Below are 13,281 nucleotides of genomic sequence, written 5' to 3'. Positions count from 1 at the left end.
CTTGTTATATTTTGTACAACGAAATTGCATCAACCATGCGGGTTAAATGTTTTCTACTTGCGAAATCTTCGGAAATGGCGAAGTCACAAGTAAAACACGTTGTTGTTGATGCGATTGCCTTTTTCAAGAATATTCAGCTTCAGGTAAGGCTAGTAATTCATGGATTTTGTCTTTCATTTTGTGAAATATTTGTTGACATGTCTGTTATTCTTTGAGATAGCCATACAAATGTGATGGAGCATACTATTCCCAAGCAGCCTGTCGAATTCGACCACCATGCAAAATTGCAATGCGTGTACCACCGTGACCATGCCATGCATGCATGGCCCATGCCAATAACCAGCGTTCGAAATTTTGGTTGTCCGTTCGCCCGGGACAACTAAAAAAGTCGCCGGACAACCAAAAATACTGATTCGGTTGTCCGCCGGACAACCATAAATTTGTAGCCAAAACTCACCTTTGTACGTGTGTACCTTTTAGCCGATGGTAATATTTAAAATGTGAAACTATTTTTGAATAAAATAAACATGAATTTAAGCGTGTTTCCACAACCCAGCTGCGAAACACAACCGCAGCCAATAACTGTTTACTTATTGAGAACAAAAAAAAAAAAAAAAAAAAGTTTATGCATCGGGGGAAGTTCAGTCTCTTGCGTTCGATTACAACCATAAAAATGTGCACCACTGTTACTGAGTAAGCTTAATATAAAATGCATTGCATTATTATCTTGAAATTTTCAGAAGAAATCATGACCAATGTAGTAAAAAACTCCCATAAATTTGTAGCAAGTATTTTACAATCTAGGCCATGTGCATATATCGGTAAATGTAAACAGCTGGTTTGGCCATTTTGACACACGGTCGGTCGAGGGCTAGCTGGTGATGTGCATGGTTCCCAAATCTGTCAAGCTCTTGCAATAGTAAAATCATGTCTAAAGAAAAACTGACTGTCAGCAAAAACCCTGGCAAAAAATCTGACCTCTGACCGTTGCTAAGTTTCAAGACACGAGGCAATTATTTGTGAATAAAAAATATTCAGATCAGATCGGTTTCAAAACACCCATTGTCTCTTCACCGGGGGATTTCCCTATGAGCTCATGAATAATTAATGAGGTATATTTCAAAGGAGATTTTTGCGTACATATTAAAATCTTGACTTCTTGAAAAAAATTCATGAATTCTGCTGGATTTTAAGCATAAAATTCGGCACAAACATGGATTTATTGATAATAAATAATTGATGAACATACAACCTGTATTTTCTTGGATATATTTGATATTTTATTAGCAACAAGGTGAGTTTGGGGAAAGTGTGTGATATGTGAATTTGGCGGCAGTGTATGTTTTTAAACTTGGAGTGCAACTTTAAGCTTTAAAAGTTCATTAAAATTTCGGACAACCAAAAATATTTTCGGACAACCAAAAATGTTTTGAGGTTGTCCGGCGGACAACCTCAAAAAATTGCTAAATTCGAACACTGCCAATAACTGTCCATGCACGGTATCAGGACGTTTCACCCCACACCAGTACATACCACTACCAGTTCGCCCCAATTCACGTACATACCACTACCAGTTCGCCCCAATACACGTACATACCACGACCGGTTCGCCCCAATTGACTCACTGTGTAAATCGTAATACAGTGCATGCGGTCATTCGATCGATACAACTTCCAATCGTTTGCAGTTTTATTATGCTAAAATCAATACGACCTCCCATCGCTATCAGAGTGTCACCTCTCGAGTGGATTCCTACAGTCATGGATGTATTTTTAGTGTGCTTGTAAATTATTATTAATTTTTATACATCGTTTTTTTTTAAAATGTTTTGATTATTATTTCACACCCCACAAACACAACCACATATTGCACCAAGTTTGTTGTTAATATTTTTCCAACAGGTAGGCCCTATACATCCATAATAATAGTATTATGCCTACAATAATGATATTAAAACATATTCAAGTTGTGGGGTAGGCTTTTACGACGGGAATTATATAACAATTAGTGGGTTTTAGCGGGTCCGGGTTACGCCGTCGGACAAGTTTAGAACTGTCAATCTTTCAGGAGTAGCTCTGACTTCTTCAGGACATATTTAATAATAAACCATTATAACAGGGATAAATACATGTATGCGTATATTAGGCTCTAATAATTGAATCTTTCTATAGGCTCTAATAATTATGAATCGTGAGAGTTAATGTAAAAATGGTTTTATTGGCGTCTAAACATTCAAAATATGCATACGGTAGGTAGATCGTGACTTTTATATTTATAAGCCATTAGGCCTATCATGAGAGGGTTAAAATGTATAAGTTCTATGAACTTCAAACAGAAGACTATCCCGCATGTCAGTGGAGCGCATGTTTATCCAAAATAATAGCCTTCCGAACAAAATCATACATGTATTAAGAGATCTTCGAGTTTGGATGTATTGACATGTTAGCCACATGTTCTTAGGCCCTAGGTGATTTTTGATAGCATGATGTGCTTAAAAAGTTGTTTTATCCTTGTTTTTATTTTTACTTGGCCTCATTATTATTATTATTTCACACGCACACATATTTCATTTTCTTTTCTATTCTTGTCTGCGTCAAGTTTATTATTTTTCCTTACAGTAAAAAGTCATAATAATAGGCCTAGTTCATGCCTGGGAGTTCATGTAGGCCCTATGACAATAAATATTAAAGTAGGCCTATTTAATAATAACCCATGAAAACAGCCTGGGTAGATCGTGTATTAGGCTGCACTTATTACATTATTAATATTATAGGCTCTATATCGAATAAAAGAATCTTTACATAATAAATATGAATCTTAGGGCATAGAACTGGCTATGATGTAAAAAAATGGATTGATTGGCGCTTAAACATTCAAAATCGGCATGGTAGGTAGATCGATCGTGACATATATATTTTCTTAACGAACATTAAAAGCCTCGTGTTGAGGATGTCATGAGATGGTTAAAATGTATATTTTCTTTATTTTGAACTTGAAACGGTAAAACTATTTTGTTCCATTTTATATTCCGCATAAGTATAGAGGTGATAAATTAATAACATATATATATGTGTTTTTGTTGTTTTATCCTGAAACATGTTTTTATTTTTACTTGGCCTTTTGACAATAATAATAATATTAAAATATTCAATAAACCATGATAACAGGGGTGATAGTAAATACATTCTTTATTAAGGTTGAGATGAAATAATAGCATGTGCTTCTAAAAGTTGTTTTATCCTAATTTCATTTATCATGTTTAAAGAATATACAATTACATTTATACTAGTAGCCTATGGCAATGCCTTTTAAACTATCTCACATATTGTCTTTATCACACAATGATCATGCAATATCAAAATAATAAACTTGAATATAATATAGGCTCTTCAACGTGTTTAATCCACACCTTCCGAGATTCTTTTAAGCTTGCTTGAAATGCATTACACCCGCAGCATAAATTAAAACATAAATCACGTAAATCATCTTCTCACAGTCACAGACATGATTATTATCAAAACGATATTATCAACACATCAGATGTATTAGACTTTACATTATTCGCAGATGATACTACTATTCTGTACTCACATAAAGATATATTGAAAGTAAATATCAATTAATTAATAATGAATTGAAAATTGGTTCAAGTCGAACAAACGATCGGTAAATGCAAGTAAAACAAATTACATGGTTTTGGGTACACCACATATGACATCAAAAATAAACTCAACTGTGTGTGATGTATCTCCTGAGATAATACAAGATACAAGATATTTTATTGTCCCATAATTCACATGAAATCACACAAGTATAAATAAAAAAAATTAAAAAAAAGACAATATCAAACAAACAAATTGTGGAGGGGATGACCAGAAGTCCAGTAAGGCCAGAAGAAGTCTCTTGTATGATTATTCATTCTGCTGATCGGCATCAGGCGAAGGGAACATGAAAGCCATGGAACCACATCAAACTATGATTGAGTAAAATTAACATCATAGAAATACTGTAATCCCGTGGCTGCATGTGTCCAATTGGTGCAACCAGACTATGCAAGTTTTTAGGTTTGGTAGCTGTTTGGTGGTAGAGGCTGCAGGCTGGAGGTCCTGTTATGTTCTTGGCTGAAGAAATACAAAACTCGCTGTCAACTTTTGTTGAATTCAGCTTCAAACCTGACAAACATGCTTCACTTTTGCAATAATTCTTACAATAAATTAATACACCACAAATCAAGTAAACCATTTTCTCACAAACTTGAGTTAATTAAATGATTGGAATGCAAATAAACAAGTACACAATTGAAACTTCATTATTCATTCTGCTGATCCACATCAGGAATTGGGAACATGAAAGTCATGAAACCACAATAAAACCATGATTGAGTAAAATTAACATCATAGGAATACTGTAATCCCATGGCTGCATGTGTCATATCATTTCGGTAGGATACCCAGTTATCATGATCAGCTGGTTATCCACGAGAACTTTGTAAAGCGAATATTTAGCGTTATCCATGGAGCCAACTTGCTGTGGATCCCATAATTTGATTGGGTTTGAACTTTCCAAAAGATAGACCAGAACTATAATAAACACGTTCAAAATGAGCTTTATCCAAAAACAGATGCAATCTTACCATGCTTACAATAATTAATCAAATAATGCATTAACTTGAATAAGCGTTGAAATAAATGATTATAAATCGAAAAGGTAAAATTAAAGCGAGTATTTAGCGTAACCCAGGATCCGGCACGTGGAGCCAACTCGCTGTGGATCCCATAATTTGAATGGTTTTGGAACTTGCCAAAAGGCGGGCCAAAAGGTAGACCAGAAATAAAAGTAATAAACATGTTCAAAATTAGCCTTATCCAACAGATGTAATCCTTATAATAATAATCAATAATCCATTATACGCTTAAATGAATGATTGTAAATCGAAAAGGTAAAATTAAAGCGAGTATTTAGCGTAACCCAGGATCCGGCACGTGGAGCCAACTCGCTATGGATCCCATAATTTGAATGGTTTTGGAACTTGCCAAAAGGCGGGCCAAAAGGTAGACCAGAAATAAAAGTAATAAACATGTTCAAAATTAGCCTTATCCAACAGATGTAAACTTATAATCAATAATCCATTATACGCTTAAATGAATGATTATAAATCGAAAAGGTAAAATTAAAGCGAGTATTTAGCGTAACCCAGGATCCGGCACGTGGAGCCAACTCGCTATGGATCCCATAATTTGAATGGTTTTGGAACTTGCCAAAAGGTAGACCAGAATTAAAAGTAATGAAAGTGATAATTACGTTCAAATTCAATGTAATCATTAATGATTATAAAACGTGTAATTGGAATAATTAATGAAATTAATAAAAATTAATGAAATTATCACTTGATCACCCTGAGCAATAGCCCTGTGAAGAGATGTTCATAAATGTATTGTATTCGATGATCATACTGAGCAATAGCCCTGAGAAGAGCTTTTTTTTTCTAATCGAAGATCATACCTTGGGCAATAGCCCTGAGAAGGGCTGTTTTTTTACTAATCGAAGATCATACCTTGGGCAATAGCCCTGAGAAGGGCTGTTTTTGTGGGTTTTTTACTAATCGAAGATCATACCTTTGGCAATAGCCCTGAGAAGGGCTGTTTTTTTTTTTTGTTTTTTTTTACTAATCGAAGATCATACCTTGGGCAATAGCCCTGAGAAGGGCTGTTTGATAAAATATTGGACGATCACTGAGCAACTGAAGCTGAAGAAGGCCGTGGCGAAAGGCGGTTTAAGCGGCAGACGCGCGTCAGGTGTCGAGGGTGGAGCTGGTTCGGTAGCGGTGGCGGTTGGCGGAATGATGATTGGAGCGACTCCGTAGCAGGCGGCACAGGCACGAAGTAGTCTTTCGGTGGTTCTGGTCTTCTGGTTGAATTCATCCCAGTATGTGAACAGACGCCCCTGTAGTCGTTTTCGTCATTGTACGCTGGTGTATGGACAGCTTCTGCTCCGTGACCAGGCGGATTTGCAGATCAACCATTCCAGCTTCTCGATGCAGTTCAGTTACCAGCTGATAGAGAGGTAAGTTGGCACGACCTCCTACCTTCTGTATCTTACGATGATGCCAACCCTCGACATCGTTGTTGGTCCTGACACTTGACATAAAGTTGCTCCAATCGCGAGGTGACCATAATCCCTCTATCCACGTCTTCTCGATGTAGCCGAATACCTGTACACATAAAAATGAGACAATAAAAGGAAATACCATTACAATTCTGGACCTTATTTTGTAATCCTTCATTAACATTATCATCCAATACACAACGGTACTGTCAAATCACAATCCAGCTCAATATCTGTTCTACAGACAAACAAAATGATATACTGAAAAGGGGACATTAAATTAAGATTTTGATCTTTTTCAACTTCCAAAACTGGCACCATCTGCAGCAGATAGGCGTCGGTCGGTCTAATTTTATTTTCTCGATATCACACTTTGAATCACAACTGTCCTCACTACAAATAATGGCATGTTGATGATGAATTATTTCAATACTTTCGGGTTCGACATGATTGCTCTTACCTGTTGCAACTTATCTGTACTTCCACGACGCTTCAGCAGCTGGAACATAGGGGCAATCTTTTCATGTGGTAAGTAGGGGAGGGCCATGACCTCTTGCAGTAGTTGGTAGGTTTCCTTCTTTTTACAATATGTAACTTGCAAGCCAGCTTCCTGCACCTTTCGCCACACTGCCTGTTTCCAGTGGAAACTACAGCCCACCCGTTTGACCTGTAGAAATTGATCAAAATCAAGAAAATATAAGCGTTAGGTGTTAGGTCTATTATGTATACCTTTAAAAAAAATGTATAGTGGTGGGCAACGGAGCACTTGCCAAAAGGCGGGCCAAAAGGTAGACCAGAAATAAAAGTAATAAACATGTTCAAAATTAGCCTTATCCAACAGATGTAATCCTTATAATAATAATCAATAATCCATTATACGCTTAAATGAATGATTGTAAATCGAAAAGGTAAAATTAAAGCGAGTATTTAGCGTAACCCAGGATCCGGCACGTGGAGCCAACTCGCTATGGATCCCATAATTTGAATGGTTTTGGAACTTGCCAAAAGGCGGGCCAAAAGGTAGACCAGAAATAAAAGTAATAAACATGTTCAAAATTAGCCTTATCCAACAGATGTAAACTTATAATCAATAATCCATTATACGCTTAAATGAATGATTATAAATCGAAAAGGTAAAATTAAAGCGAGTATTTAGCGTAACCCAGGATCCGGCACGTGGAGCCAACTCGCTATGGATCCCATAATTTGAATGGTTTTGGAACTTGCCAAAAGGTAGACCAGAATTAAAAGTAATGAAAGTGATAATTACGTTTCAAATTCAATGTAATCATTAATGATTATAAAAGCGTGTAATTGGAATAATTAATGAAATTAATAAAAATTAATGAAATTATCACTTGATCACCCTGAGCAATAGCCCTGTGAAGAGATGTTCATAAATGTATTGTATTCGATGATCATACTGAGCAATAGCCCTGAGAAGAGCTTTTTTTCTAATCGAAGATCATACCTTGGGCAATAGCCCTGAGAAGGGCTGTTTTTTACTAATCGAAGATCATACCTTGGGCAATAGCCCTGAGAAGGGCTGTTTTTGTGGGTTTTTTACTAATCGAAGATCATACCTTGGGCAATAGCCCTGAGAAGGGCTGTTTTTTTTTTTTTTTTTTTACTAATCGAAGATCATACCTTGGGCAATAGCCCTGAGAAGGGCTGTTTGATAAAATATTGGACGATCACTGAGCAACTGAAGCTGAAGAAGGCCGTAGCGAAAGCGGTTTAAACGGCAGACGCGCGTCAGGTGTCGAGGTGGAGCTGGTTCGATAGCGGTGGCGGTTGGCGGAATGATGATTGGAGCGACTCCGTAGCAGGCGGCACAGGCACGAAGTAGTCTTTCGGTGGTTCTGGTCTTCTGGTTGAATTCATCCCAGTATGTGAACAGACGCCCCTGTAGTCGTTTCGTCATTGTACGCTGGTGTATGGACAGCTTCTGCTCCGTGACCAGGCGGATTTGCAGATCAACCATTCCAGCTTCTCGATGCAGTTCAGTTACCAGCTGATAGAAAGGTAAGTTGGCACGACCTCCTACCTTCTGGTTCAGGCGATGATGCCAACCCTCGACATCGTTGTTGGTCCTGACACTTGACATAAAGTTGCTCCAATCGCGAGGTGACCATAATCCCTCTATCCACGTCTTCTCGATGTAGCGAATACCTGTACACATAAAAATGAGACAATAAAAGGAAATACCATTACAATTCTGGACCTTATTTTGTAATCCTTCATTAACATTATCATCCAATACACAACGGTACTGTCAAATCACAATCCAGCTCAATATCTGTTCTACAGACAAACAAAATGATATACTGAAAAGGGGACATTAAATTAAGATTTTGATCTTTTTTCAACTTCCAAAACTGGCACCATCTGCAGCAGATAGACGTCGGTCGGTCTAATTTTATTTTCTCGATATCACACTTTGAATCACAACTGTCCTCACTACAAATAATGGCATGTTGATGATGAATTATTTCAATACTTTCGGGTTCGACAAGATTGATCTTACCTCTCGCAACTTATCTGTACTTCCACGACGCTTCAGCAGCTGGAACATAGGGGCAATCTTTTCATGTGGTAAGTAGGGGAGGGCCATGACCTCTTGCAGTAGTTGGTAGGTTTCCTTCTTTTTACAATATGTAACTTGCAAGCCAGCTTCCTGCACCTTTCGCCACACTGCCTGTTTCAGTGGAAACTACAGCCCACCCGTTTGACCTGTAGAAATTGATCAAAATCAAGAAAATATAAACGTTAGGTGTTAGGTCTATTATGTATACCTTTAAAAAAAATGTATAGTGGTGGGCAACGGAGCACTTGCACACGTACACACGTTGGGGGACAACTGAATTAATTTCACATCCCTTCAACCCGATAAGGTAAGCACGTATGTGGGAATCCCTTGCACGTTACAGGGGGGGCAACATAGTATAGAGCTTTTTTAAAAATTTCACACCGCTTCAACACGTTTAACATGTTTAATAAAGGTAAGAGCACGTTGGTGGGTGTATGCCTGCTAAATGTATGACAAATCTTTTTGTTAAGGCATGTGAGAGATGGATACTCCTCGGTATATTTTTTCAGTTTTGAACAAACCTCTATGTCTCTGAAATTATTTTTGTTGAAGGCATATGTAGTTCATTCTAAGTCTTGCATATGGGCGCACACGTTTGTACCACTTCTCACTCACGTAGGCCTATATATAAATAGCACTTATTAGGTTATTATTTATATGGATTGAATTTGGTTACAAACATACCTGTGGGAACACATGTTCCATCGCAGACCACAGTGCTGCTTCGAAGTCCAACATAACTTCTCTGACTTCAAACGGTTGTGTCTGTGACATGCCAGCCATAGCGTCAACTATCGCGTTGTTGAGAGCCTTGAATACCTATATCAAAAAAGTATAAATACATTAAGAATCTAGATACAGTACCAGTGAGATACAGAGTAACAGCGAGCAATTCAACGAGTTCGATATTCATCTTTAGCGTGCATCAAAGCACTATCTATGATCAAAGATAGACGGCAAATCGGCGAGTTTGAGTTTTGACACAAATCCACGTCATCACTTGTGTAGCATTTTATGGTTAGCAACTATGATTTTCAACTGATGAGATTTGGTCGTTCACATCACCTTCGTAAAACGTACATAACTCGTTAACAACAATAAATCAAGCAAGTATATGATTTGTCGACGGACCTGATCTGCAAAACATCAAGGTGTTATTTTTTCAATAATGTATTATAATTTATAGTAAACAATCGTTTTAGCTGCCTCGACAAACAATACTTAGTCAACCCTCAAACCTTTGAACTTAATATATTCATCATTCCATTCATTTTATACCCGGACAAAATGGAAGATGGGGAAGATGCCACATACCTTCTTGTAATCTTCCGCCCTCTTTCCGGACATGATGGCGTAGGCCATAGGCATCTGCTTGATACATTCATCCTTTTTGACGAAGCAATGGAAGCTAACCAGCTGGTAGAATGGGCTTCGCACAACCTTAAATGTGCCGTCGATGTACCACCGCTTCGCATTACCCAGGGCTAACAGCTGCGTAGAAGTCGCAAACAGCAGATGACGCCGACCATCGTTCATGGTGATGTCCTTCCGTAAAAATCCTGAGAAAAATCATAAAGAACATCATGATTTGTACATATTATACACTGCAAAAACAGTGTTTTTTTAAACACTTTGATTTCACTTTGAAAACTTGTTTAAATATTACGGTAGAGTATGACGGATAATGTTTAAGTATATGATGTTTATGAATATATAATGTTTACTGAGCTCCTAAACATGTTTACGAAGTAAAAGCAAGAATGTGTTCAATGGGTTAACTTTTTTTTTCATTAAGCTGTAACCTGAGCTAACAACGGATTGCCACGGGTCGTGCTTTTTTACTAAATTCATATCACATGCATGTTGGTCCAAGCTGTGGAACTTTTTTGTGTAGAAATCAATTAAACATCTCTGATTTGAAAAGTTAGCGAATATACACCAACACATGAGCATGCCGGCTCAATCAAAGAAGAAGATCTAATTATAGGCCTACATGTTATTTGAAAAAGAATTAACATTTTCACACGTTTAAAATAGTAGTCAATGGTTATTGAGAGAACTTGTTATTACTGCTCCATGGGAATTGCCCTGCAAAGAAACAAATATAAAATTATGAACATTATTATCTTTCTAGTATTCCTACCTTCAGGTATGAAGTCTTGCGCCAACTCAAACTCCATGTCTTTAGGATCAGCAGGCCGTCTAGCACTTCTAACGCGATTGGCTGTCCGTCTCAGGCTATTGACCGATGGCATAAACGGAACTGGTTCGTCTTCAGAAACCCCATTCTGCAAAGTATCCGAGACGATGGTATCTGCAGACGTAAACACGTTCTGTACCGCCTTCTGTTTCACATCACGAACCACCTGCAACACCGTCTGGGCACCAGGCTCTGGTTGATGGCAGTGGTCATGGCCTTTGCGGATGAACCTCTCAGGACCCAGTTGTTCCACTTCCGATTTGCACGCCACATTCTTATTACGCTTAGCACACCTACAGAAATATAAAGATATCATACAGGGAAATAAAACATAATGATCAGTTAGTCATGATAAAGGTTATTAAAAATAGGAACGTCAGCTAGATATACTCCTATACCGATCTGGCATATAAAAGAAATGTGTTATGTCAACGTCATGTCTATATACAAATAAACATGAAATACATGCATGTATATGGTTATACAAGGTATTGTGGGTCAAAGTTCATTCTACAAATCATATACTTTGAAAACCTGCTTAATTTATTGTTTAATGAGTTAAGTACGTTTTACAAAAGTGTTGTTGTTTCAGCCCTCTTCACAACATAACTCAAGAACCACAGGACCTACAAAAGTATATATGTGATATTTGAATTCTTCTACACGCTAGCTATGAATTGAGCAATGCAATTTTGTTAAAGCTCACCATTCGTTTTATTCGTTAATGGAATGTTTAAAATACTACTAGCATGACCAGTATAGGCAAGGTAACATTAGTGTTTTTCAAGCTTCAACTTTTACTCACCTCCATGTTATGACGCCAGACTTTGATTCTCGTTTGAAAACATAGCTGAATCCGTATATATCAGCCAGTTTGTCCCTACCACGCTTCGATGATGATTGGATTGTCATAAACTCGGGCCCCGTTAACGACGTGTCCATATCCTCTGTCACCACTGGGTCCGCTATAGAATCCTCTTCAAAGGAAGCAGGTATCTGGTATGATATTAAGTCGATAGATGCCACACTTGGTTGGATTGGCGATGACGGGGAGTTGGCGATGATGGGGAGTTGGCGATGACGGGGAGTTAGCGATAACGGTGGCATTGGACCGGGAGGAGGAGACTGTCGGATGCGTTGAGGATGACACATTAATCCTTGTACTTTCTGCGTCAGGATGTCCAGCCTGAAAAGAGCCACAGATGAAAACATACGCAAACGTGTATAATTAAAGATAATTATACTTTTATAAACGTTTATGTGTATTCGTGACATTTGGGACCCAAATAGAATGAACAAAAGTACATAAGCATTGGTAAAAGGCCGCGTATAATGAAACCTTGAAAATAATTAATAATGAAATTGTTGCCTCATTATGAGCTGAAAAAAGGGACGCTAAACTCGATATCAAGTTTCAAGTGCCTAATGCTGTAATCTTTGCAGAAACAGCAACGTGTGACCAGTTGACCCAAATTGATGGATCCATGTACATGTAGTTTTCCTCTCTGCTTCATAATGTTATTATGAACATGTTGTGGGATAGGCTTTTACGACGGGAATTGATAACAATTAGGGGCAGTCTTCAGTGGACGGCTCTTTTCAGAGCCATCAGTATAGTAGGCAAGGGGCGGCCTAAATGTCTATTTCTTATTCTTTGTCTTGAAGAAGTCAGAGCTACTCTAGACGAGAGCTTGACAGCTCTGAAACTTGTTCGGCAGCGAACCCGCTAAAAACACTAATTATCATGAACATCATGAACAAATATATGTTTTATTAATGTACTTCAATGTCTCATTTTGCTTCTTGAATAAAATATTATGCAAGACTAACATGATTGATATATTGTTGATTGATATCATGCACCTATATCAGCCGATCTTACCTCATTCTGTATCTCCAAGAGAAGGTTTAGGGTAGATGGGTCGTCACTTGATGTTAACTTCTCATCTGACTTCTGCAATTATAAAAATAACATTTGCTTATACCCTGAAAACGGATAGAATCTTAAAGAATACTCACATATCAAACCATAATAGGTCTATATACAGATGCTCTCCGATACATATCATCCCTCTGAGCTCATCTGTAAAGGAGCCTGTGCCTAGGGGGCCACTCAAGTATGATAGTGTAGACATGCGTGACCAAATTTGTTTGAAACACCCTCCTAACGAGTTTTACCCACCAGCAAATGCAACCCCCTAATGAGTTGCAAGATCAAAAAGTTTATAGACCGTGTGTCTAAAGGATTATTTCCCCCACGGAAATCTCAAATCAAATGTCCATCAACTCACCTTCTTACTGGAATCAGTCCTTGGTCTCACTCCAATATCTGTGGTTGCAGACTTCCGACGACGTTTAGGTGCTGGTGGCTGCAAGAAGAATAGAA

At 37.9% G+C, this 13,281-nt stretch overlaps 1 protein-coding gene across 1 annotated transcript in view; it reads left to right on the top strand.

The window, feature by feature from the left end:
- Positions 1-46: 46 nt before the first annotated feature.
- The window catches only part of LOC140135692 (RNA-binding protein NOB1-like), a 57,228-nt gene continuing 43,993 nt past the window's right edge, over positions 47-13,281 (top strand). Inside the window, exon 1 of the mRNA XM_072157281.1 lies at positions 47-143. Coding sequence (XP_072013382.1) covers positions 75-143 — 69 coding nt within the window. The 5' untranslated portion in view covers positions 47-74. The remainder of the gene's footprint in view (positions 144-13,281) is intronic.

The sequence above is a fragment of the Amphiura filiformis genome, chromosome 16, assembly GCF_039555335.1.
Source record: "Amphiura filiformis chromosome 16, Afil_fr2py, whole genome shotgun sequence".
In the NCBI taxonomy this organism is placed as follows: Eukaryota; Metazoa; Echinodermata; class Ophiuroidea; order Amphilepidida; family Amphiuridae; genus Amphiura; species Amphiura filiformis.
The sequence above is the reverse complement of the archived record's forward strand: the minus strand, read 5'-3'. Positions and strand labels throughout refer to the sequence as shown.